Source organism: Podarcis liolepis (genome assembly GCF_965112155.1).
Source record: "Podarcis liolepis genome assembly, chromosome: 13".
Taxonomy (NCBI): domain Eukaryota; kingdom Metazoa; phylum Chordata; class Lepidosauria; order Squamata; family Lacertidae; genus Podarcis; species Podarcis liolepis.
In genome coordinates, this window is record NC_139573.1 from 4,164,228 (window position 1) to 4,190,963 (window position 26,736).

General features: G+C 47.4%; 1 protein-coding gene across 2 annotated transcripts; it reads left to right on the forward strand.

Moving 5' to 3' along the window:
* TP53 (tumor protein p53) lies at positions 1 to 26,191 on the forward strand. Of its 2 annotated transcripts, none has more exons than XM_083472756.1 (10): positions 1 to 146; positions 6,586 to 6,697; positions 8,298 to 8,504; positions 12,299 to 12,485; positions 14,054 to 14,169; positions 15,459 to 15,568; positions 17,636 to 17,886; positions 20,118 to 20,218; positions 22,265 to 22,359; positions 25,145 to 26,191. In XM_083472756.1, the coding sequence occupies exons 2-10, from the start codon at positions 6,623 to 6,625 to the stop codon at positions 25,182 to 25,184; spliced, it is 1,182 nt and encodes a 393-aa protein (XP_083328882.1). In that variant the 5' UTR covers positions 1 to 146; positions 6,586 to 6,622; the 3' UTR covers positions 25,185 to 26,191. The 2 variants fall into 2 exon arrangements, with proteins under 2 accessions (XP_083328882.1, XP_083328883.1); XM_083472757.1 differs by lacking the exon at positions 1 to 146 and adding an exon at positions 187 to 633.
* The last annotated feature ends 545 nt before the right edge of the window (positions 26,192 to 26,736 follow it).

Here is a 26,736-nt window from a genome sequence, read left to right on the forward strand (position 1 = left end):
GGGAACCAAACAGGGGAATCCCCGCAGCATGGCCATTTCCACGCCTCCCCTGAACCCATCTGATTTTGCCGCCGCTTACAGTTCAGTCGGGCGGAGGGCGAGGGGCGAGGCCGGGCTGCTGGTGGAGGGGCCGCTACCTGGAGCAGGTAAAGAGATTGCCACAGCCTTTGCCCTTCCTTTTTTTTTGGGGGGGGGGGTTTTTAAGAAAACCGAGTTCCTGCCCACCCGGGTAAAGACCAGGCCGTGGTAGGCGCGCGCGCGCGGGTTATGCGGAATTGTTTATTTCTTTCCTGGCGGGGTTGAGTCACCGGCCGATGAGCCGCTTCCGTCCCACGGATGAGCCCCATTGAAAAAGGAGCGGGGGCGTAGAACGTTGCCAGCGCCAGGGTTCCACGGGAAGAACGCTGGCGGCCGCCGCGTTCTATCCCGTGGAACGTTAGCGGCCGCGGTATTCCATCCCGTGGAACGTTGGCGGCCGCCGTGTTCTATCCCGTGGAACGTTGGCGGCCGCGGTATTCCATCCCGTGGAACGTTGGCGGCCGCGGGGTTCCATCCGTGGAACGTTAGCTCGGCCTCCCCCGGGATTTGCCCGTGCAGGGAACCGGAGGAGGAGAAAGAGGAGGCCTCGCTTTGGTGAGGAACTTTCGCTTAGCACGGCTTGGGGGGGGGGAGAAAGGAGAGGCGCTTCCCCAATCTCTCCCCCACCCCCAAGAGGGTCGGAAAAACGGGGCTTCCTTCTCTCCCACCCCCGTTCTTGTGCGTCCCTCGGAGATTGAAAAAGGAGCTCGCGGCCCGATCCCCGCAGGCGTTTACTCTGGAAGTAAGCCGCTCCGAATCCTACCAGCGAATGCAAACTTGCAAGTTTATTTTTTTAGATGTTGCTTAAGAGCCAATGTGCTTCCCTGGAAAGTAGATCCATTGTGTTCAGTGGGGCTTACTCCCAGGTAAACGGTGCGGAGAGGCCGGGAGAGGCAGCGTTTCTAGATCTTTCTGGAAAGGGGGGGGGGAAACGTTACTTTTTTGGGGGGGGTCGATCCTGATCCTTACAGAGGTCTGAGGCCCCCAATGCAATTTTTAATTGAAGTGTGCAAAGATTGCAGGGAAGGGCAGGGAAGAGCAAAGATGATCGGAAGTTTCCTGCTTTAAAAATGTTTCCATCTCGGAGTTTCCACCGTCCTGAAAAGAAAAAGACCCTGGTTTTCTCCAGCTGTTTGGGAATGCAAAAAACCACACAACTGGAGGGCTCCAGATGTTGAGGAAGACAGCTTTTGTGTATAGGTGTTTGCGAGAGGGTAAATGGAGCCGACGTAATATGTATACCCCCCCCAAAAATCTGACACCCCCCCCCGCAATATTCTTGATTTATCAGTGTGCCCCGTGTCGGAGGTATTTCATATGCAAATAAGTTTACTTGCGAGGAGAGGATGCTGCTACAAACATTCCATGCATTAAATTTATTTGCATATGAAATTCATTTGAGTGAAAAATACTGGACGATTTGCAAGTCAGAAAACTTTTTAACGTCTGCTTTTAGAGCCTGCTATCCTTTTAATGTTATTTTACCAGGTATGAAAAACTTATTATTTTTGTGCCCTCAATTGCAGTTTTTACTTGCTTTGGGCATAAACCCAGCACTAGTCCCAATCATTGATTTCCTTGTTCAAAAGAACCCCAAACCCCACCGTGGGAACGAATCCCCCCTAAATGCGTGCCTGCCCCTTTAATAGAATTAAACCCTTGCCCTAGATTTACCATTTCTCCCCCCCCATCCGTCCGGAAACCTGCTACATGGTACAGTCCGCCCTGGTGTCAGAAGGAACCATAACGATGCCAGGAGGGGTGATGGGGAGCTGCTAGGCGCCTTATACATTTGTGCGCGGCGCTTTTTGCCCTTCTGATAACTCGAGCGTCGCGTGTAAAGCGGTGCAGCGCTGTAGAAAAGGATTGTGTGTGGAGACACGATAGGGAGCGAAGCGAAGTTGCCGAGCTTTCTCAATATACACCCCCCGCCTTAAGGAATGGTACGACCCGGGCCAAAGAACCCTTTCCTGCCTGGAGGCCGGAAAGGAACGTACTAAGAACGTTTCTGGCTGGGGAAGGAGAATTTAGGCCTTCCTCTTATCTGTTGTTGTTTTTTTTCGTACACTGATTGCCTGCTTAGGGTCCCCCCCCAAAAAAAAACACATAAGACAAACAAACATAAATCATAGCCTTATTGAAAATCACACTTGTTTCGGGAAGCTTTTAATGTTTGATGTATTATAGTATTTTAATATTCTTTTGGAAGCCGCTCAGAGTGGCTGGGGAAGCCCAGCCAGATGGGCGGGGTATAAATAATAAATTATTATTATTATTATTATTATTATTATTATTGTTAAGTGACTTCCTCGCTTCCCCTTGGTTGAATTTCATTGCATGTCATTTTAACGGTTTAACGGTTTTCCAAATCACAGTTCTTATAAAATTTAACTTAACCATTAACATCCTTAGATCTTCACAGTATAAAATTAAACATATTAATTCAACACTTAACATAAATGAAATCCTGGCTGCCTGCTTAGGGTTATTTGTTTGTGCATGCACAGAAAAGAATCAATTTTATTTATTTATCAGTGCAATAGTTATTATTAAAATTTATATCCCGCTCTTCCCAATGAATAAATGGATTTTTATTTTTAACCCAAAATGCATTCAACTGGTGGGGCTTCTGCTTTCAAATGCAGATCTGCTGGAAATTTGGATTTCATTTTTTTTTTCCTGTTGGCCCCAAGAAAGGCAACACGGGAGGTGGGAAAAGGAGTGTAAGGGAAAGGGAGCAGTATTTTTTTAATAACAAAGTGCAAACTTGCATTGCATTTTTTATTTTAGTCAGTGGTGTGCAAACTTTTTTCAAAGAGCGCCAGATTTGATGAAGTGAAGGGCCCTGAGGGCCGACCAAAGTTGTTCACCTTTTTTTTAGGATTGAAGTTGAGCTTTTTAAAGGATTTTACCTCAGAGTTGTTGAGCTTTCTTTAGGATTGAAGTTGTTGAGATTTTTTTAGGATTTTACCCCAGGAAATAAACTGCCACAGGGGCCGGATTAAACCGACCAGGGGGCCGCATTAGGCCCCAAAACAGACTTTGGACATGCCTAATTTAACTGGTGGGGCTCCTGGTTTCAAATGCAGATCTGCTGGAAATTTGGATTACATATACAGCGGTACCTCAGGTTACATACGCTTCAGGTTACAGACTCCGCTAACCCAGAAATAATGCTTCAGGTTAAGAACTTTGCTTCAGGATGGGAACAGAAATTGTGCTCCGGCGACGCAGCAGCAGCAGGAGGCCCCATTAGCAAAAGTGGTGCTTCAGGTTAAGAACAGTTTCAGGTTAAGAACAGACCTCTGGAACGAATTAAATACTTAACCCGAGGTACCACTGTATTGTGTTCCTGTTGGCCCCAAGAAAGGCAACAAAGGAGGTGGGAAAAGGAGAGTAAGGGAATGGGAGCAGTGTTTTCCTTATAACGAAGTGCATACATGGATTGCATTTTTTATTTTAGGAAAAGCAGAGTAAGGTGAATAGATGAGGAGGCGGGGAGAAGACAAAAAACAAACAAACCCTACACTGAGGACCGGTGGCATGTTCAGTCCTGAATAAATATTTTCGAGAGATTAGCCTTAGGTATAGAAAAATGCTTTAGCATAAGCTGAGAAGCCACCTTTTCCCCAAATACTCAATATTTTAAGCCAGTGTGGTTTGTAGGAATACAGTGGTGCCCCGCAAGACGAATGCCTCGCAAGACGAATAACTCGCTAGATGAAAGGGTTTTCCGTTTTTGCGTTGCTTCGCTAGACGAATTTCCCTATGGGCTTGCTTCGCAAGACGAAAACGTCTTGCGCTTTTTTTTTTAAAGCCGCTTGAAGAGGTGCAGTTGCGACGGATCGTGCTTCGCAAGACGAAAAACACCGCAAGACGAAAAGACTCGCAGAACGAATTCTTTTCGTCTTGCGAGGCACCACTGTATAGGTAGAGGTAAAGGGACCCCTGACCATTAGGTCCCGAGCAACGGGAGCTCACCCCGTCATTGCGGGGATTCGAACCGATCAGCAAGTCCTAGGCTCTGTGGTTTAACCCACAGCGCCACCCGCGTCCCTTGTAGGAATATGGGGAATACGTATTATTACGTGGTGCCCACGAGTTGCTGCTCTCATGATCAGATAATTGAGTTAAGTCTGTTTCGTGCGGTCAGTATTAGTTGGTAAAACTTAGTGATGTGCCAAGAGAGTTCAGCTCAGTAGATCCTGAGAATTTCCGGATATTTAAGATTCTGGGAGAATCCATAAGGCCATAAGGATCTCTTCCTTGGCTGATTGACACCTGTTTGGGGTCCTTGGGCAACTGAAAGGGCCATAAGCTTTCCTGCCTTTGCCCATAGCTGTCCACTTACAGATTTGAAAATAAGGGACCAGCAGCCTCGAAAATAAGGGATCTGCAGCCAATATAAGGGATTTCCCCAGCACAGGTATGTTCAACTTCTGAGCCAAAGGCAGAAAGTCCAGCCAGCAGCCAAATGAAGCCTCAAGCGGTGGTTCCCACAGCGCAGCAACCCGGCAAAGGGGATGCAGCAAGGGAAACCATACGTCCCCTCTCTGCTGGGAAGCGCTGAGCAAAGGCGAGTCCCCAGGCAACGCGGCCGATTTGATTGGCACAAGGCATGCAAGCTCCACCCCCCCAGTCGTTCTCAGACTCCTTATTGGGTGAGCAACGCAGCCAAGCAACACAGCTGGAGCCTCCCTCCTCCCGGGCCGGCAGGGAGGGAGGGAGAGGAGCTGCTTCCTTTGAAACCCGGGAAATTTAAGGGACATCATCAATAAGGGACAGCAGCGAGACAAGGCGCTGGGATAAGGGACTGTCCCGCCAAATAAGGGACGGTTGACAGCTGTGCCTTTGCCATGTTTTATTATCTTCCCCATCCAGTGAGAAATATTGGTCTTAGTACCTTGGTTCTCAAACGTAATCCGTTCCGGAGGTCTGTTCCAAAACCAAAGCGCGTTCCAAAACCAAGGCACACTTTCCCATAGAAAGTCATGCAAAGCTGATTAATCCGTTCCAGACTTTTGTCGGCTGTATCCAGGGTGGTTCTGATTTAAATCAAATTGGTTTATTTTTCAAAAAAAATATTGGTTTTCACAATATTATAAACAAACACACAAGACAAACAAACATAAATAAATCATAGCCTTATTGAAAATTACACTTATTAACATTGTTCAGTGACTTCCTCGCTTCCCCTTGGTTGAATTTCATTGCATATCCTTTTAACGGTTTTCCAAATCCCAATTCTTATGAAATTTAACTTAAACATTAACACCCTTAAATCTTCACCTTACGGATTTAAACGTATTAATTCGACACTTAACATAAATAAAATCCAACGCCAATTAAGTATCTGCAAGCTGTTTTCAGTTAATTTAACTTAACCATTTAACTAAGTAATCATTAAATTTAATCCACTCTTCCGGTTAGGTCGGCTAGCTCCGAAAAATCCATCATCTTCACCTGCCATTCTTTTATGGTTGGTAATTCTTGGGTTTTCCACTTTTTAGCTAACAAAATACGAGCAGCAACCACAACTAAATCAAATTGGTTTAAATCACTTGTCAGTAAGACTTGATTTAAATCTCCCCCCCCCCCAAAAAAAGACTAATTCTTGCTGTTATTATCTTAATAGTTACAACCAGATGAAGGGCTTGGACTAATGACTCCTGGGTTCCTTCCAGTTGTAGAATCCTGTGTTTCTGTTGCAGTGCAGTAATATTGCAAACAAATTCATGTATGCGAGCGGCCTAGGTATCGTCTCTGCGCCTCTCCCTTGATGGTTTGCCTTGGTGTAAGGGGGAGAAAGAGAACTGTGATTAGCAGATTACCTGTTTTGAAACAAAGTCCTCCTCCCTCAATCTGGTCCCCTTTCCAGATGTTTTAGACTACAATTCCCATCATCCACGGCAGAGGATGATGGGAGTTGTAGTCCCAAAACATCTGGAAAGGCATTGGGCTGGAGAAGGCTGAACGAAGGAGGCAGAGCAGGCCAAGGCAAACTCCGGCCCTCCAGATGTTTAAGACTACAATTCCCATCATCCTCTGCTGCGGATGATGGGAGTTGTAGTCCCAAAACGTCTGGAGAAGGCTGGATGAAGGAGGCAGAGCAGGTCAAGGCAAACTCCAGCCCTCCAGATGTTTGGGACTACAGTTCCCATCATCCGCAGCAGAGGATGATGGGAGTTGTAGCCCCGAAACATCTGGAAAGGCATTGGGCTGGAGAAGGCTGAACGAAGGAGACAGCAGGCCTAGGCAAACTCCGGCTCTCCAGATGTTTGGGACTACAATTCCCATCATCCGCAGCAGAGGAGAAGGCTGAACGAAGGCCTAGGCAAACTCCGGCCCTCCAGATGTTTGGGACTACATTTCCCATCATCCTGGACCACTGGTCCTGTTAGCTAGGGATGATGGGAGTTGTAGTCCCAAAACACCTGGAGGGCCGGAGTTTGCCTAGGCCTGAGATAGAGGGACCGATATCTAACAAATCTGTATCTTATTTTCAAGCGACATCTGTCTGCTTCCCCTGCTCCCGGCTTTGAAGATGGAACAGTTGTTTGAATCCGACGCGGTGTTCAATGAGCTATGGACTTGCATGCAGTCCAGCAAAGATTTTGAGGTAAGTGGAATTAGTAGAGTTGGAAAGGGACTCCAAGGGCACCCTCGATCAGTTTGATCTAATACAGGGCGGATTTGATTTAAATCAAATCGATTTAAATCACAATTTAAATTACTAGTCAGTAAGACTTGATTTAAATCATTTATTTTTTTACAGAATGATTCATTCTTGCTGGTATAATCTTAATATTTACAACCAGATGAAGGTTTCATTTTTGGAATGAATAAATTTTCAGAGTGGTTTTTACAGTTATATATCAAAAATTACTGATTTGTTTATACTGTTAGAAATACATAGATAATTGTGTAATTATTGTGAGGTTTAATAAGTCAACTGTTTATAGTTGGACAACTTTTCTGCTGTACTTTGTTGGAAAGAGAAAAATAACCATTTCCTTAATAACAATCGAAACTGTTTAACTAAAAGAATAACTTTATAGCATATGTATCCATGTTTAATAACTGATGGGGTTAAATGGTTTGTTTGTTTGTTTGTTTTATTTTTTAAATTTGGACCGAGTTTTAGCACACATGAAAAACTTAAAAGAGGAAATAAATCCTTATTTCCTGATGAATAGCCTTTGGACTATAATGCAAGTTAAATAGGAAACTACCGTATTTTTTGCTCCATAAGACGCACTTTTTTCCTCCTAAAAAGTAAGGGGAAATGTCTGTGCGTCTTATGGAGCGAATGCGTGGTCCCTGGAGCCAAATTGCCCAGGGGAGAAAAGAAGATCATGCTCTCTTTTTTTAGAAAGAGGGAAGGGGGTGTTGAAAGGAAGCAGCTGATCGGCAAGCGATCGGGGAGGGAGATAAGGGACGCTAAAGATAAAGGAGGCTGCCTGGGAGGGGGGAGGTAAAAGCCCATGGATCCTCGGGATTTTTGCATTGGGTCACCCCAAATTCACCATCAGATCACATAGCATGTCCATGGCTACAGCCTGCACCAAAAAAATCACGCACCCACTGTTTCCTGGGGCCGCAATGGCGCAAAAACGTGGTTACAAAGCACGGATCCACATGGATCCTCAGGATTTTTGCATTGGGCTACCCCAAACTCACCATCAAATCACATATTGTGTCTGTGGCCACAGCATGAACCACAAAAATCATACATCCACTGTTTCGTTCAGAATATTTTTCCCCCCTTGTTTTCCTCCTCTAAAATCTAGGTGCGTCTTATGGAGCGAAAAATACGGGGTTTTTTGGCTACCGATGGATTGATTGATTGTGTGACTGCAGTACATGGATTTTTTGCTTTCATTTTATGGATCCATGGTCTCGTTAGAGAGTAAAATCCATCTTAAAGTTATGTTTTAGGGGTTGTTTTTAAAAGTCTGGAGCGGATTAATCCGTTTTGCGTTGCTTTCTACGGGAAAGCGCGCCTTGGTTTTGGAATGCTTTGGTTTTGGAACGGACTTCTGGAACGGATGAAGTTTGAGAACCAAGGTAGCACTGGAAGAAGAAGATGATGATGATGATATTTGGGCGCTTGTCCTGCTCAGACCACATTGCTTCGGCTCGCTCAGGTCCCTTCAAATTGCAACCCCGTAATTCTCTTTTTAATTTCTTTCTCTCTTCCCACCCTCTGCCCCTCCCAGGAGGAACTTCATAAAGACCTGACCCTGGAAACCTTTGCACTTCCTTTCCCGGAGGAGGGCAGTGCCCCCCAGGGGGGCGAGCAGAGCAGCGAGGCCACAATCCTCCCCACCACCTCGGCCGTCCCTTCCACTGAAAACTACCCTGGCGAGCACGGGTTCGAGTTGGCGTTTGAGCCGTCGGGGACTGCCAAATCTGTCACCTGCACCGTACGGAGCTGGGCAGGGGGGTGGAAGTGGGGCTGGGGAAATGATCTATTTTAAAAAATAATAATGGGTTGGGGTACATTGTGGCCCGGATTTAGGTCTGATGAGGCCCTAAGCATCTGAAGGCAGCCCTGTTTAGGGAAGTTTTTAATGTTTGATGTTTTATCATGTTTTTAATATTCTGTTGGGATGCGGGTGGCGCTATGTGTTAAACCACAGAGCCTAGGACTTGCCGATCAGAAGGTCGGCGGTTCGAATCCCCGCAATGACGGGGTGAGCTCCCGTTGCTCTGTCCCAGCTCCTGCCCACCTAGCAGTTCGAAAGCACCTCAAAGTGCAAGTAGATCAATAGGTACCGCTCTGGCGGGAAGGTAAACGGCGTTTCCGTGCACTGCTCTGGTTCGCCAGAAGCGGCTTAGTCATGCTGGCCACATGACCCGGAAGCTGTACGCCGGCTCCCTCGGCCAATAAAGCGAGATGAGCGCCGCAACCCCAGAGTCTGTCACAACTGGACCTAACGGTCAGGGGTCCCTTTACCTTTTAATATTCTGTTGGAAGCTGCCCAGAGTGGCTGGGGAAACCCAGCCAGATGGGTGGGGTATAAATAATAAACTATTATTATTATTATTATAATGTACTGAAGGTAACAGGGCCCTTTCTATGCCCAGCTGTACTTTGTCAGCAACAAATTGTCGCTGTTTTTTTGTGTTGAATATATGGTCGTTTATGGACCTTCTTTATGGTCCAGCTCTCACTTCCATCCATCACTACTGGGAAAACCAGAGCTTTTACTATATGGACCTTTGTTGGCAAGGTGATGTCTCTGCTTTTTAAGATGCTGTCTAGGTTTGTCACTGCTTTTCTCCCAAGAAGCAGGCGTCTTTTAATTTCAAGACAGCTGTCACCATCTGCAGTGATCATGGAGCCCAAGAAAGTAAAATCTCTCCCTGCCTCCGTTTCTGCCCCTTCTATTTGCCAGGAGGTGATGGGACCAGTGGCCATGATCTTCGTTTTTTTGATGTTGAGCTTCAGACCATATTTTGCGCTCTCCTCTGTCACCCTCATTAAAAGGTTCTTTAATTCCTCCTCACTTTCTGCCATCAAGGTTGTGTCATCTGCATATCTGAGGTTGTTGATATTTCTTCCAGCAATCTTAATTTTCCAGTTAATAATATACATTTACAACATCATTATCGGCTTTACTGCCCTGGCTTTCAAAATTAACTAACTCTACAATTAATTCTTAACTAATTTAATCGATTTGTAGAATCGTAGAATTACAGAGGGGCCCCCGATGGTCATGTTGTCAAACCCTCTTGCGATGCTGGAATAGCTGTACCTGGCTCCAGTGATACCAGCTTTTCAAACTCTTATATCTTGGTGCCAATCTCTGGCACCCATTAACGCTTCGTTTTCACAAGCAGAAGACCCTAGCCTGCTCTCTCCTTCCCAAAATGTTCAGAAGGGGCCACATTATTTTTAGAAACGCACTTCGGGCGGATAGCACCCATCCTTGACTCCTGCCGTGCCGCCTGGCGACCGGTGGGAGTTGTAGTTCAAAGCAGCTCAGGGGAACCCAGCTGAAGGATGTCGGCCGCCTTGGCGCCATGAGTTTGAAGCGCTGTGATGCCACACGTCCAAACCATCATGGCTTCACCGACCCCAAAGGATTCTGGGAGCTGTAGCTTGTTCCAGGTGCTGAAAGAGCCCCTATTCCCCTCACAGAACTATAATTCCCAGAGTAGTTTAACAGTCCATCCCTCTTCCCAGGGAACTCTGGTTTTTGTAATAGGGATATTCGGACAGCTCCTAGCACCCTTTATAAACTACAGTTTCCCTGAGATAGATGGATAGATATACATACATACATACATTGGGGGGGGGGGCGCTCAGTTTTTACCGTTTAAAGAGATTAAATGTATGGCGCAGATGGGATAAGGAAATTCACTTTGAAGACTTGTCAAGAAATTCCCAATGCCCCATTTTCACTATACAGTGGTACCTCAGGTTACATACGCTTCAGGTTACAGACTCTGCTAACCCAGAAATAGTGCTTCAGGTTAAGAACTTTGCTTCAGGATGAGAACAGAAATCGTGCTCCGGCGGCGCAGCAGCAGCAGGAGGCCTCATTAGCTAAAGTGGTGCTTCAGGTTAAGAACAGCTTCAGGTTAAGAACAGACCTCCGGAACGAATTAAGCACTTAAGCGGAGGTACCACTGTACATTTAAAGCAGCACCCTCCCACTTTTAACCCGTCAGTCTCTTCCTCTCACAGAGCTACATTTCCCAGAAAGGGGTGGTGGTTGATTATTATTAAACTGCTCTGGGAATTGTAGATCCCACAGTGGGGACGGGACACTAGGGAAGGGGCCTCCTCTTGCCTCTGAGCACCCTCAGTAAACTACAGTTCCCGCAATTTTTGGGCGGAAAAACCTCCCAGCTTTTGTAAGTCATGCTTTGAACACATGCTGTGACTGCGACCCGAGTCTCGCAGCTTTTTAAAGGCGGATATTCGAGGAGGCTGGACTTTAGACCAGACCTCTTTTCTCCACGCCCCGCCCCCCCAAACAACTCCGCAAGGCAAGTTTGGACATGTTTTGCTCTCTTCCTTGCGCATTTCATTGAGTTTCCGGCGTTGCTGAGAGGGATTTGGGGGGGGGGGTGGAGAGAGAGAGACGGACGGACAGCGTTGCTCAGTCTCTGAAATTAAATCCCTTGATCTTGTGCCGTGATGGCCGAAAAGGTTAGTTGAACTTTGGGCATGCTAATAGGATTGTGGTGTGTGTGGCTTTTCTTGGAGGGGGGAAATCCTGTGTGGTCGAGATAACTACCCCCCCCCCAAAAAAAACTGTGTCAGGGAAGGAATTTTAATGTAAAGCAAAGGGCCAGCAAAAAGACTGCCGGGTTTATTTGCGGGATTCACTGAAAGGATGGGTGTGAATTGATTCCTACATTTTTTGAGGGGTGCTAAAAATTCTTGGCCATCAAGAAGGCTGATCGCCGATGAATGGATGCTTTTGAATTCTGGTGCTGGAGGAGACTCTTGAGAGTCCCATGGACTGCAAGAAGATCCAACCTCTCCATTCTGAAGGAAATCAGCCCTGAGTGCTCACTGGAAGGACAGATCCTGAAGCTGAGGCTCCAAGACTTTGGCCACCTCATGAGAAGAGACGACTCCCTGGAAAAGACCCTGGTGTTGGGAAAGATGGAGGGCACAAGGAGAAGGGGACGACGGAGGACGAGATGGTGGGACAGTGTTGTGGAAGCTACCAGCATGAGTTTGACCAAGCTGCGGGAGGAAGTGGAAGACAGGAGTGCCTGGCGTGCTCTGGTACAGGGGGTCACGAAGAGGCGGACACGACTAAATGACTAAACTCAGGTCCCACCATCTCGTCCTTTGTCGCCCCCTTCTCCTTGTGCCCTCCATCTTTCCCAACATCAGGGTCTTTCCCAGGGAGTCTTCTCTTCTCATGAGGAGGCCAAAGTCTTGGAGCCTCAGCTTCAGGATCAGTTCTTCCAGTTTGCATTCAGGGCTGATTTCCTTCAGAATGGAGAGGTGTGATCTTCTTGCAGTCCATGGGACTCTCAAGAGTCTCCTCCAGCACCAGAATTCAAAAGCATCCATTCTTCGGCCATCAGCCTTCTTTAGGGTCCAGCTCTCACTTCCACACATCACTACTGGGAAAACCGTGGCTTTAACTACACGGACCTTTGTTGGCAAGGTGATGATAATAAATTGTATAATTTCCGTGTTATAATGTTCTCTCTCCCTCTCTTTTATCTCCTCCCCAACGTGTAGTACTCACCGGTTCTCAACAAGCTCTACTGCCAGATGGGCAAGACTTGCCCTGTCCTAATCAAAGTGGCCACGCCACCCCCTCTCTGGGCTATCATCCGCACCACGGCCATCTTCAAGAAGTCGGAGCACATCGCCGAGGTGGTCAAGCGATGTCCGCACCACGAGCGCTCTGGCGAGGGCAGCCGCGGTAAGCTCCAGCAGAGGGAATGGGCTGGCTCTTTTGGGCAGGGGGGCTGGTCTCTGGGCACACGCTTCCGCTTTCCTTCCCCGTCCAAATGCCTGCTTTTGTGGTCTGGGTGGGTTCGATTTAAATCAAATCGAATCACCATTTAAATCAAATCGAATCACAATTTAAATGACTAGTCAGTAAGACTTGATATATATATATATATTTAAAAAATGTTATTCAATTTTATTGCAAATATGTACAAATCAATACTTTCACACTTGAAAAAGGGAAAAGAAACTAAGGAAGGTTACAAAAAAAGAAGGAAAGAGAAAAGGGGAAACAGAAATAAAAACAAACATAAATAAATAAATGGATTGTATAAACTTGAAAAGTATAAATAACAACAACAACAACAAAACGCCTGGTTGAAGAGGAACTTAAAAACAAAAACAAAGTTGCACAAAAATAAAAGCTATAATAATAATCCTCACTATAAAGAAAAGGTGCCTGGACTTTCAGTTTTGGCTACTACATCCTGGGTTTAAGGTGCAAATAGATTATATACAATCAAATTATAAAGCAGCTGCATCCTTCACTATAAACGGAGCAGTTGTTTCTTTTAATTTTCCAACGTATTTCTTAGCAACAAATTTGGTGTAGCACGAGCAGATTTTTATTCTGGAAGTGCAGCCCTGGAGAAAAAAGTTCGAAAACCGGTGCTATAAAAAAACGTTACTCAGAAGAGCGTTTCGGACAGCGCATTAAGGGAGCTAAGAATAACGCCATAAATCTCAGGACGAGAGAGATAAATTGCGCATTGGCTCAGAACCCGATTGAAACTAGTTTGATTAATTCAACGGAACGGGATGAGCTTGATCTGGCGAAAGGACCTTTCCTAAGCTGGGCGGCGATTTACGCCCCCAGCGCTCACCTGACTTCCTCTTGCCTCTTAGCATCCCCCCAGGTAACCCTCCTTGAGATTTACTCCCAGGGATGCAGGTGGCACTGTGGGTTAAACCACAGAGCCTAGGACTTGCCGATCAGAAGGTCGGCGGTTTGAATCCCCGCAACAGGGTGAGCTCCCATTGCTCGGTCCCTGCTCCTGCCAACCTAGCAGTTCGAAAGCACACCAGTGCAAGTAGATAAATAGGTACCGCTCCGGCGGGAGAGTAAACGGCGTTTCCGTGCGCTGCTCTGGTTCACCAGAAGCGGCTTAGTGCTGCTGGCCACATGACGCCACATGAAGCTGGACGCCGGCTCCTTCGGCCAGTAAAGCGAGATGAGCGCCGCAACCCCAGAGTCGGCCACGACTGGACCTAATGGTCAGGGGTCCTTTTGCCTTTACCTATGTGGAGCCGGCGGTTTGGGGGTGGTTAGGCTCTGGTGTGGGGTGGGCCCTCTGCGCGCGCTCAGAGGCCACGCCGTCGAAACCATCACGCGGCACACGTTCCCGTTTTGAGCGCCGCAGGTGCCATCCGCACCCAATCATTTGTCCCTTTTGCAAAGCAGCCGTCCCCACGCTTTTCTCTCTCTCTTTCTCTTTCTCCCTCCTCTGCCCGGCCCTGATCCGGTTTTGTGTCCTCCAGGAGGCATCGCCCCCGCCGAGCACCTGATCCGGGTGGAAGGGAACCAGCAGGCCCAGTACTTATCTGACCAGAACACCAAGCGCCACAGCGTCGTCGTTCCCTACGAGGCACCCCAGGTTATCGAAATTGGGGCGTTGGGGGAGGGGGAGGGGGCTTGGACCGGGAAAAGATCCCCGGATCACGCTGGAGATCTACCTTTTGTGTTCAGGTGTCGCGGCAGCCGGTGACGTCGTGCCAGGATCGGTGCAAATGGGTCAAGCTATGTTGTCCTGGCTGCCGAGTTTTGCTCCAAACTGAAGTTTCCGAACTCTCTGTGGAGAGTTTTTATCTTGCGTTAACAGCGAAACCTCGGTTGCCGAACTGTAATCCGTTCCGGAAGGCCGTTCGGCTTCCGAAACGTTCGACAACGGAGGTGCGATCGCTGGCTGGCAAAATCCATTGACAGATGGAGAACCACGCCTTGGAAGCCGTTCGAAAACGGAAGCATTCTCTTCCGGGTCTGTCGGCCTTTGGGTTCCGAATTGTTCTGCCTCCGAAGCTTCAACAACTGAGGTTCCGCTGTATTTTTAACGCTGTGAACCGCCCGAGATCTTTGGATGTAGGGCTATAGTATGCACGTTTAATTAATAATATTAATTATACAGTGGTACCTCTGGTTATAGGGACGCAGGTGGCACTGTGGGTTAAACCACAGAGCCTGGGACTTGCCGATCGGAAGGTTGGCGGTTCGAATCCCCGCAACGGGGTGAGCTCCCGTTGCTCGGTCCCTGCTCCTGCCAAGCTAGCAGTTCAAAAGCCACCAGTGCAAGTAGATAAATAGGTACCGCTCTGGCGGGAAGGTAAACGGCATTTCCGTGCGGTGCTCTGGTTCGCCAGAAGCGGCTTAGTCCTGCTGGCCACATGACCCGGAAGCTGTACGCCGGCTCCCTCAGCCAATAAAGCGAGATGAGCACTGCAACCCCAGAGTCGGCCACGACTGGACCTAATGGTCAGGGGTCCCTTTACCTTAACCTCTGGTTAAGTACTTAATTCGTTCCAGAGGTCCGTTCTTAACCTGAAACTGTTCTTAACCTGAAGCACCACTTTTGCTAATGGGGCCTCCTGCTGCACCACTGGAGCACAATTTCTGTTCTCATCCTGAAGCAAAGTTCTTAACCCGAGGTAGTATTTCTGGGTTAGCGGAGTCTGTAACCTGAAGCGTCTGTAACCCGAGGTACCACTGTAATTTTAATACGATGCGGCTTGCAAAGAAAATTGCACACTTTCTCCCTGCTGATAATAATTGTAATTATAGTAGTAATAATTTTGCATTGCACCTTGCAAAGATGCTCCCCTTGAATAGTCGGGGGGGGGGGAGATCAGCAGGTCCCTGTGCCCCAATTCCTGCCCCCTCTTTGCCTTTCAGCTGGGGACGGAGAGCAGCAAAATCCTCTACAACTTCATGTGCAACAGTTCCTGCCAGGGAGGCATGAACCGCCGCCCCATCCTGATCATCATCACCCTGGAGACCCATCTGTGCGTAAAACACTTCTCATCCTCTTCCTCTCTTCTCCCTCCTCCCCCCGGCACCTCCTTGCCCCCCAAGGAGGGCCCTCGAGAGTGCATTGGGGGCTCTGTCTCCTGGGTTCTCTGGGAAGGATGAGGCCAGCGCATCCGGGTCTGTGGCCGGGAGATGGGACTCTGAACTCCTGTTTGCAGATAGAGAGGTCACAGGCAGCGTCGAAGCAACTCTAGAACCAAATTTCTCGTGAGATCCGAGGACCAGCTTGACGGTCACTTGAAAATTTCTTTGGTGCTTGGCTCTAAGTCCCAGGAGACCAGGGCCCTGCAGGATTTAACCTCCTTCCGTCGGGCCTGTAAGACAGAGCTATTCCGCCTGGCCTTTAATTTGAATCCAGCCTGATCTTTTATTCCCCTTCCTTCCCCCCCTTCCCCTTTTTATGAAGATCACCCACTCTGAGACCCCACAGCTAATTCTCCCCTGGTCTCCTCGCTGGCTCAAGTAGGACCAATTCAGCCAGCTAGCCCTGGGGATTATCTAATTGATTTTTTTATTTTTATTGTTTTTCATGTTTTTATACTGTATTTTATGCTGCTTTTATAATTAAGTGTTTTAAATTTGTTGTTAGCTGCCCTGAGCCCGGTTTTTGAACCAGGAAGGGCGGGGTATAAATAACAATTTATTATTATATTATTATATAGATCCTTGCTCTAGCTATGGGTCCAGGGTTGGGGGGTGGGTGGGAGAAGGGTGCCCAGTGACTCTAGAGATCTGTGACGGTGGGTGGGTGGGTACTGATCCTGTTGAACCACAAGGAAGGGAGGGATCCTGTCCAAATCTGGCTACAGTGGTACCTTGGTTCTCAAACTTCATCCGTTCCGGAGGTCCGTTCCAAAACCAAAGCGTTCCAAAACCAAGGCGCGCTTTCCCATAGAAAGACATGCAAAATGGATCGATCCGTTCCGGACTTTTAAAAACAACCCCTAAGACAGCAATTTAAACATGGATTTTACTCTCTAACAAGACCATTGATCCATAAAACGAAAGCAATAAACAATGTGCTGCAGTCACACAATCAATCAGTAGCTGAACTGGGTCCCGCACAGTCACAAAAAAGAGCCGGAAAAACGCAAAATACCTCGGGTAGCTCGGGTTAAGTACTTAATTCGTTCCGGAGGACCGTTCTTAAACTGAAACTGTTCTTAACCTGAGGTTAAGCTTTAGCTTAATGGGGCCTCCCTCTGCTGCCATTGCGCAACTTCTGTTCTCATCCTGAAGCAAAGTTCTTAACCCGGGGTACTATTTCTGGGTTAGTGGAGTCTGTAACCTGAGGTACCACTGTAAATAGCAAAAACTGACAAACCTCAGCATAACACTCAAAATGGAAGCCTGTGGAACCCCCTCCCACCAGATGTCAAAGAGAACAACAACTACCAGACTTTTAGAAGACATCTGAAGGCAGCCCTGTTTAGGGAAGCTTTTATTGTTTGATGTATTACAGTATTTTAATATTTTGTTGGAAGCCGCCCAGAGTGGCTGGGGAAGCCCAGCCAGATGGGCGGGGTATAAATAATAAATTATTATTATTATTATTATTACATAACACTCAAAACGGAGCATGTTCGGCTTCCGAAAAAAAGTTTGCAAACTGGAACACTTCAGAGTTTACAGTGTTTGGGTTCCAAGTTGCTTGGGTACCAAGGCGTTTGAGAACCAAGGGTAACCACTTGCGAGAACGCCGTCACCTGACTTCCTTGCTGTCATTTGCAAATTTGCAAAGTGGGTGCCCAGGTGTTGTATCATTTTACTGTTGTTAGCCGCTCTGAGCCCGGCTTCGGCTGGGGAGGGTGGGATAGAAATAATTTATTATTATTATTATTATTATTATTATTAATTTCTTTGTCTGCATGGGGAGCCTAGTTCGCGGAGGTAAAAAAAAATCCCATTCATTCCTTCTTCCCTTTCTGCCTTTGCCGCTTGTATGCGGCCCTTGGAAGCCTTCTCAGATCTGAGCTGCAAAGAAAAAGGAAAAAGGTTTTCCCTCGCCTGACGTCTCCTCATCCTGCCCCCTTTCTCCGCAGGGGCCAGCTCCTCGGACGACGCTGCTTTGAGGCCCGGGTCTGCGCCTGCCCAGGCCGGGACCGCAAGACGGAGGAAGAAAACTTCAAGAGAATGGCTCCCTCTGGAATTAGCGCCAAGAGGAAGAAACCCGACTCTGACGGCGGCGGGAACGCTAAGCGGAGTCGACTGGAAGCCGGCAGCGGGAACGCCAAACAGTGCAAGTCTGAAGAGGAGTCGTCCCAGGAATGGTTGCCGGGGAGCCCAGGAGCGTGTAAGCAACCCTGCTACTCAGATATATATATATATATATATATATATATATATATACACACACACACACACACACACACACACACACACACACACACACAGTGGTGCCTCGCAAGACGAAAAGAATCCATTCTGTGATTCTCTTCGTCTAGCGGTTTTTTCGTCTTGCGAAGCAAGCCCATTGGCGGATTAGCGCTATTAGCGGCTTTTAGCGGATTAGCGTCTTAGCGGATCAGCTGATAAGCGGCTTAGCGGATTAGAAAAGGGGGGGAGGGAAAAAAACCCCGCAGGAACTCGCAAGACATTTTCGTCTTGCGAAGCAAGCCCATAGGAGATTCGTTTTGCGAAGCACCTCCAAAACGGAAAACTCTTTCGTCTAGCGAGTTTTCTGTCTTGCGAGGCATTCGTCTTGCGGGGCACCACTGTAATTTTTATTTATTTTCCATTAACCGTATTTTTTGCTCTGTAGGACGCACCAGATGATAGGACGCACCTAGTTTGGGGGGGGGGGAGGAAATAAGGGGGGGGGATTCTGAATCCCAGAAGCCAGAACAGCAAGAGGGATCTGGCTTCTGGGATAGCCGCTGGTCTACCTTTGCGCGAAGTTTCCGCAAAGTACAGGGAGCCTTCATCCCCTGCCCTGCGGAGGCTTTGCGGGGCCATCCAAAAGCCAGAATAGCTAGAGGGAGCACTGCGCAGCGCTCCGTCGAGCTGGTCTAGTTTGCGCGAAGCCTCCACAGGGCACGGGGAGCTTTCATCCCCCTGTCCTGCGGAGGCTTCTGGGACAGCCTGTGAAGCCTCCGGAGGGCAGCAGGATGAAGGCACCCCACTGACCTGTGGAGGCTTCGCGCAGTTAAAGAAGCTAAAACAGGGAGAGGGATAGCTGTGCAGCCTGCACTCACTCCATAAGATGCACACACATTTTCCCTTCCCTTTTAGAAGGGAAAAGGTGCGTCTTATAGAGCAAAAAATACAGTAATGATATACATTCACACCATCGTTCTCTACTTTACTGCCCCTGGCTCTTGAGAGCCTATTGACTTCCTTCCTTGCCTCACGGCTTTCAAAATTAACCTTTATACCATTTCATTTTAATAAATAATAATAATAAAATTTATTTATACCCCGCCCTCCCCAGCCAAGACCAGGCTCAGGGCGGCTAACACCAGGTACAAAAACAATTGATTGACATTGCGTTTTCCAGTTCTAATTGCACTCCTTACAACAGGACTCGAAACCTAAATATAGAAAGGTAGAAAATTTCTCATTACAAGTCTTCAGGCAACCCTGCTAGTGATGTTAATTGCTTACAGTGATCTTTCAAATATTGTATAAATTTACTCCAGTCCCTTTGGGAATACTGGTTTCGGGTTTTTCTTGTCAAATTCGCCAGTTCTGCACAGCCCATCATTTTCATCTTCCGCTCTTCTTGCGTCGGTATTTCTTGTTGTTTCCATTTTGGGGCTAAAATGATTCTCGCCGCATACTTGTTGCACACATAAACAGTCTTTTATCCTCCCTTGGTATCTCGTCACCCACTATACCCAATAAAAAGGCTTCTGGTTTTTTAAAATAAAAGTATTTTTAAATGCAAGCCTGCCCCTCAATGCAATTCTCTCCCTCTGTTCTATGGTTGGGTTTGGGGTTTTTTTTTCCAGGGCGGAGGGCACTTTCAAAAGGGGACGCATTTACAGTGGTCCCAGGGTTCACGAATTCAATCCGTTCTGGAAGTCCGTCCGTTCGGTTTCCGAAAAACGTTTGCAAACCGGAACACCTACTTCTGGTCTTTGGCAGCCAATTTGTCCGGGAGCCAAGATAACACTGTTTTAATATTTGTTCCTCTTCAAGCAGACCTTTGGACGTCTGAGCCCCTCCTTCTGTAATCCTCATAGAACTCTAGCCCAATGGCTGCCATTAATTTGACTCTGAATTGATTATAGAATGAATTGATTTTAGAATGTATGTGATTTTATGTAAACCGTGTTCCTTTTACTGTTGTTAGCTGCTCTGAGCCCGGCTTCTGCTGGGGAGGGCGGGATATAAATAAAATTATATTATTATTACATGTGAGGTGGTTGCTTTGATTTTTATTGTTATTACGCCTTTTGCATTTATTCCGTGGCAAACTGTTAGAAAGCGCTGCACATGAGAGCTGCGCATGAAGTGGGGTGTGTGTGTGTGCAGATTTAATAAATAAAATAAATCGACCCTTCCTCCTGTCCCTTTCCACAGCTTTCTCTCAGAGCAGCGATTCGGGAGGCTCCAAGAAGCGGATCGTGGAGGCTCCCAGTGGCGTCGGCAGTAGCACTGAAGGAAGAGTCTACACCATCCAGGTGACTTTCGCGGGGCGGGGGGCGGAAAAGCCTGAAAGCCGCGTCCCGGGCCTTGCATAAATGTTGCCGCTGAACTGCGTCCTTTCGGCTTAAGTGTCCCCCCTCAGACTGCGAGGGGGCTGCAAGATGGCCACTCCCTGATTAATAATAAATAATAATAAGAATTTATTATTTATACCCCGCCCATCTGGCTGAGTTTCCCCAGCCACTCTGGGCGGCTCCCAGTCAAGTGTTAAAAACAGTACAGCATTAGATATTAAAAACTTCCCTAAACAGGGCTGCCTTCAGATGTCTTTTAAAGAGAAGATAACTACTTATTTCCTTGATATCTGGTGGGAGGGCGTTCCACAGGACGGGCGCCACCACCGAGAAGGCCCTCTGCCTGGTTCCCTGTAACCTCACTTCTCACAATGAGGGAACCGCCAGAAGGCCCTCGGCGCTGGACCTCAGTGTCCAGGCAGAACGATGGGGGTGGAGACGCTCCTTCAGGGATACAGGGCCTTTGAGGCCATTTAGGGCTTTCAAGGTCAGCACCAACACTTTGAATTGTGCTCAGAAACGTACTGGGAGCCAACACAGATCTCTCAGGACCGGTGTTATGTGGTCTCGGCGGCCGCTCCCAGACACCAGTCTAGCTGCCGCATTAATTGCAGTTTCCGGGTCACCTTCAAAGGTAGCCCCACATAGAGCGCATTGCGGTAGTCCAAGTGGGAGATAACTAGAGCATGCACCACTCTGGCGAGACAGTCTGCGGGCAGGGAGGGTCTCATCCTGCGTACCAGATGGAGCTGGTAGACAGCTGCCCTGGACACAGAATTAACCTGAGCCTCCATGGACAGCTGTGAGTGCAAAATGACTCCCAGGCTGCGCACCTGGTCCTTCAGGGGCACAGTTACCCCATTCAGGACCAGGGAGTCCTCCACACCCGCCCGCCTCCTGTCCCCCTAAACAGCACTTCTTGGAACACAAGTTCCCTGGGAGGAGCCACCACCAAGAAGGCCCTGTGTATGGCTTGCGCCCAGGATGCCTAAGGACTATATTTCCCTCATACAAACCCGCCCAGGCTCTGAGATCTTCGGGGGGGGGGGGCCTTCTCTCGGTCCTGCCACCCTCACAAGTGGGGACATGGAGCAGGGCCTTCTTGGTGGTGGCTGCTCCCAGACACCTTTGGGACTCCCTGCTTAGAGAAGCCAGACTGGCTCCCTTGTCCTTCCACCGGCAGGTGAAGATGATTTTATTCCAACAGGCTCTTGGGAAGCAATGGGATTTTAAGGAAAGGGCTTTTAAATAGTCTAGTACCATGCTGCTTTTATTATCTACATTTTAATAGATTTTTTAAAAAATAAATAAATTGCATCTTAATTACTTTGGAACAATGATCTTCCACCACTTACCGTATTTTTCGCCCTATAGGACGCACTTTTCCCCCTCCAAAAATGAAGGGGAAATGTGTGTGCGTCCTATGGGGCGAATGCAGGCTTTCGCTGAAGCTTGGAGAGCGAGAGGGGTCGGTGCGCACCGACCCCTCTCGCTCTGCAGGCTTCAGGAAGCTCTGCGCAACTCTCGGGAGACCGGCTCTGAGGGTTGCGCAGAGCTGCCTGCAGTCCTGGGATCAGCGCAGCTCTGCGCGGCCACCGGGAGCTGGGTGCGAAGTCCCGCCCCGCTCCGGATGGCGGCGCAGAGCTGCCTGCAGTCCCGGGATCAGCGCACTTCTCCCCATCGCCAGCCCCACAAGCTCGGGGGACAGCGGGGAGGCAGAGCGTGCCTTCCCACTGTTCTCCGACCTGGTTCTTCCAGCCCCGCACCTGGGGGGGAAATAAATTTTTTTTTCTTTATTTCCCCCCCCCCCCAAAAAAAACACTAGGTGCGTCCTATGGGCCGGAGCATCCTATGGGGCGCAAAATACGGTAGCTTTTTCGTATCTCAATCTGCACTGTTTTAATTTTTGTAAGCCGCTTCGGTTCCTGGTCCGTGGGGGAAGGCGAAGGTATAAATAAATACGATGGGAAGAATTGATAATGAGAATATTTCCTCCTCCCTTTCCAGACTCGTGACCGGAAGCTGTACCAGCTGCTGAAGAAAATAAAAGAAGCCATCGAGTTTCAAGATTTGATGAAGCAAAACAAGGAGCCGGCCAAAGTGTGAGTGGTTAAACGCTGCTTCCTTTGCCCTTCTCCTGACTCCATCTGTCTCAAGTGTCGACTGTTACTGATTTTTAGATCTTTTTAGACTTCCATCAGCACCTCTGATGACCCACCGTTTTAACCACTTCTTACGCATTTCTTAACTTTATATTGCCTTTACATAAATCATCCTCCCCCTTCTCCATTTTTGCAATACTTCCAATAATTCACCTCACAAAACTTCTTGCAAACCTACAAACGTCGTCTCATCTTCACAAATACTTTTCAAATAGTCCGTAAATTTACTCCAGTCTTCCGTGAATTTCTGGTCCCGGCGGTTTCAAATCCTTCCTGTTAGTTTATCTAGTTCTGCATAGTCCATTAACTTCATCCTCCATTCTTCAATCGTCGGTAGTTCTTCTTGCTTCCATTTTTGGGCCAGTAATATTCTTGCTGCTGTTATTGCGTATAAAAAGAGCTTATATTCCTTTCTATTTATATCACTCCCAACAATGCCCAGTAAAAATGCTTCTGGTCTCTTTATAAATGTATATTTCAACATTTTTTTTTTCATTTCATTATATATCATCTCCCAGAAGTATTTCACCTTTTTACATTCCCACCACATGTGATAAAATGTTCCCTCTTTTTCTTTACATTTCCAACATTTATTACTAACTTTATACAATTTCTCTGACCTGACAGGTGTAATATACCATCTATACATCATTTTCATCACATTTTCTTTTAGGGCATTGCATGCAGTGATTTTTAAACCTTTCCTTGCTTGCTTGCTTTTGCGAGGCGCAGCTTGGCTCACTGACTCGAGCCGCTCAAGGCTCAGTACACCCTGCCTTAAGAGTTTGCTGATTTCTCCCCCCCCCCCCCCAATAATGGCTTCTCGCTCCTCCTGTTATGAGTGTGGGCTACCCCCCAATTTTTTAAAAAACAAAGAGCCCCCCCAGAACCAGGACATTTCATGTAAAATGCAAAAATCTGCCAAGGAGGGCATGGCGACTCCCCAAAAGAGGACTTGTCCTGGAAAACCTGGACATATGGCAACTCAGCGTTATCCGAACCTAAGTGTTTATGTCTGCCTTCAAGTCAATGACATTGTGAGGATGGGTGTCATCAAGGAGTTGAGTCTTCTGTCCCTGGCAACCAATTTTGCCTGTTTTCATCCTTAAGTGGGAGGTGGATGAATATTCAGGATAATAATTATAGTAATAATAATTTAGTTATTATTTAAATTATTGTTATTTATTATTTAATAATTACTTTAGGGAAGTAATAGTGCCACTGTATTCTGCTCTGGTCAGACCTCACCTGGAGTACTGTGTCCAGTTCTGGGCACCACAGTTCAAGAAGGACACTGACCAACTGGAACGTGTCCAGAGGAGGGCAACCAAAATGGTCCAAGGCCTGGAAACGATGCCTTATGAGGAACGGCTAAGGGAGCTGGGCATGTTTAGCCTGGAGAAGAGGAGGTTAAGGGGTGATATGATAGCCATGTTCAAATATATAAAAGGATGTCACATAGAGGAGGGAGAAAGGTTGTTTTCTGCTGCTCCAGAGAAGCGGACACGGAGCAATGGATCCAAACGACAAGAAAGAAGATTCCACCTAAACGTTAGGAAGAACTTCCTGACAGTAAGAGCTGTTTGACAGTGGAATTTGCTGCCAAGGAGTGTGGTGGAGTCTCCTCCTTTGGAGGTCTTTAAGCAGAGGCTTGACAACCATCTGTCAGGAGTGCTCTGATGGTGTTTCCTGCTTGGCAGGGGGTTGGACTCAATGGCCCTTGGGGTCTCTTCCAACTCTATGATTCTATTCTATGATTTTATGATTCATACCCTGCCCATCTGGCTGGGTTTCCCCATCCACTCTGGGCGGCTTCCAACAAAACACTAAAATACAGTAACCTATTAAACATTAAAAGCTTCTCTAAACAGGGCTGCCTTCAGATGTCTTCTAAAAGTTTGGTAGTTGTTGTTCTCTTGGACATCTGATGGGAGGGCGTTCCAGAGGGCGGGCGCCACCACCAAGAAGGCCCTCTGCCTGGTTCCCTGTAACTTGGCTTCTCGCAGGGAGGGAACTGCCAGAAGGCCCTTGGAGCTGGACCTCAGTGTCCAGGCAGAACGATGGGGGTGGAGACGCTCCTTCAGGTATATTGGACCGAGGCCATTTAGAATATTCCGAAATGCCTTTCCTTGAGCCAGCGGCTGGCAATTTGACTTGGTCCAGAGTCACCAGAGCTCATCACGGACGGTTTCATGTCATAATTAGAGTCATGTCGATCTTGTGCCCTGATCCGCAGAGGTAAACCGCACCATAAATTCAGATTAATTGGGCGGGCCGAATTATTCGGCCCTTGTAAACGGCGTGCAGGCGGAAAACGCTGAAATTTGATTTCCTCCCCCTCTTTCTTTTTTCCTTTCTCCTCCTGTGATGAGGCTGCGTTTTAATGCTGTATTTTAATCTTGTATTTAAGTTGTAATTTTTCAACTTGTTTTTGTTATTGGTTGTTAGCCGCCCTGAGCCCGGCCTTGGCTGGGGAGGGCGGGGTATAAATAAAATTTATTATTATTAAATGTTGGGGAGTGTAGATTTGGGTGGATTTCTTTAAAAATCTGGCCTTGTCTGCGGAGGGCGGGGTATAAATAAAATTTATTATTATTATTAAATGTCGGGGAGTGTCGATTTGGGCCAATTTCTTTAAAAATAGCTCAAAACCTCCAGATTTTCGCTTTTTGAAATACGTATAACCCTAAATTAACACCTCCTTTTCCATCTCTTCTTTGCCTAGGCTCCAGAAGAAGATGGCTGTGGTTGTGAAGGACAACTGAATAGGGGCGCTGCTTCTCCTATCCCCCCCTGTCCCCCCCAACTCCTCACCCCATTCCCCCCCCCCCAAAGTCCCTTCCTTTGGTTGAGCCATTCTCCAGCCTTCTGATTGGGCCAGGTCACAGCAGTGCTGGACCTCCCTGGACCAATCAGGGTTTCCCTAATAGCTGCTGCGGGAGGGGCGCCTCTTTCTATCGCGCCCCCCCTGCCATCAAATGGTTTGGGACAGGCTGCACTCTCCTAATTGCACAAAATAACTGCCAGTTCTTGTTTTTTTTCCTGAACCGCCTCACTGAGGACTAGAGAACTGTTGCTCTGTCAAAACTTCGTTTTTTTAATTTTTTTTTATAAAAATTGAGTTTCTCAAACAGTATTCCTTTTTTTAAATTTCTATTTTTATTTTACAAAAGAGATGCTGCTTAGTTCGTAACACGGGTGGCGGAGGGCTGCAACCTGCCCCACATATATTTCCCCAGGCGAGGGCTTGCTAAGGAACGGGAAGGGTGAAATGGCGCTCTCAATTCTAGAGGGAGGGCTCCCATCACCTAATTCAGTTCAGTATTAGACTGTGGAGACCTGGTTATACTCCACATTCCTTGACCACGCAGCCTTTCCCCCAACCTGGTGTGCCCACCGGGCGCTCGTACTACAATTCCCAGCGCTCTGTGCTGGCCATCGCTGTCTGGAGTTGAGCACCAGAACATCTGGAAAGACAAACCAGGTTGGCAATGGAGGATGTGTGTGTGTTTCCAAATAAAATAATCACGGAAGGTAGAAAAGGAGAAAGAAAAACAAAACTACAATGATCTGACGCATTAGCAAACTCTCCCATACAGTCCTTCCCCCCCGCAATTAATTGTCCCGAAGTTTAGCAAAGCCCTCTCCTTTTATCCTCCGCCTCCCCCCCCCCCAATTAATTGCTTTGTAGTTTATTTTATATGCTTCGATTTTCCTCGCATGGCTTTTTGTAGAACCTCATTTTTTGTACTTTAATAAAAGATAGACTTTGCTCCTGTTCCTGTTTTTTCCTCTAACATCCCTCTGAGCGGTATTTTGTGTATGTGACTCTAAATCGGGGGACACACACCCCAGATGTTTGTATTTTTATATTATTTTGTTGTTGCTTATTTCTTTATCGTGCGCTCTTTGCCATAAGCTGCACATTACTTTTCATTCATTTTCTAAAATAATAATAATAATGCAATGTCAAACAACTTCGCTCCAGAGGAGGGCAACCAAAATGGTCAAAGGCCTGGAAACGATGCCTTATGAGGAACGGCTAAGGGAGCTGGGCATGTTTAGCCTGGAGAAGAGGAGGTTAAGGGGTGATATGATAGCCATGTTCAAATATATAAAAGGGTGTCACATAGAGGAGGGAGAAAGGTTGTTTTCTGCTGCTCCAGAGAAGCGGACACGGAGCAATGGATCCAAACTACAAGAAAGAAGATTCCACCTAAACATTAGGAAGAACTTCCTGACAGTAAGAGCTGTTCGACAGTGGAATTTGCTGCCAAGGAGTGTGGTGGAGTCTCCTACTTTGGAGGTCTTTAAGCA

Excerpts from the sequence above, each read along its gene's own strand:
- TP53 (XM_083472756.1), top strand. The coding sequence starts at position 6,623 with ATGGAACAGTTGTTTGAATCCGACGCGGTGTTCAATGAGCTATGGACT. Across the intron at positions 12,486-14,053 it reads CTCTGGCGAGGGCAGCCGCG|GAGGCATCGCCCCCGCCGAG; the intron begins GTAAGCTCCAGC and ends TGTGTCCTCCAG. Across the intron at positions 22,360-25,144 it reads AACAAGGAGCCGGCCAAAGT|GCTCCAGAAGAAGATGGCTG; the intron begins GTGAGTGGTTAA and ends TTCTTTGCCTAG.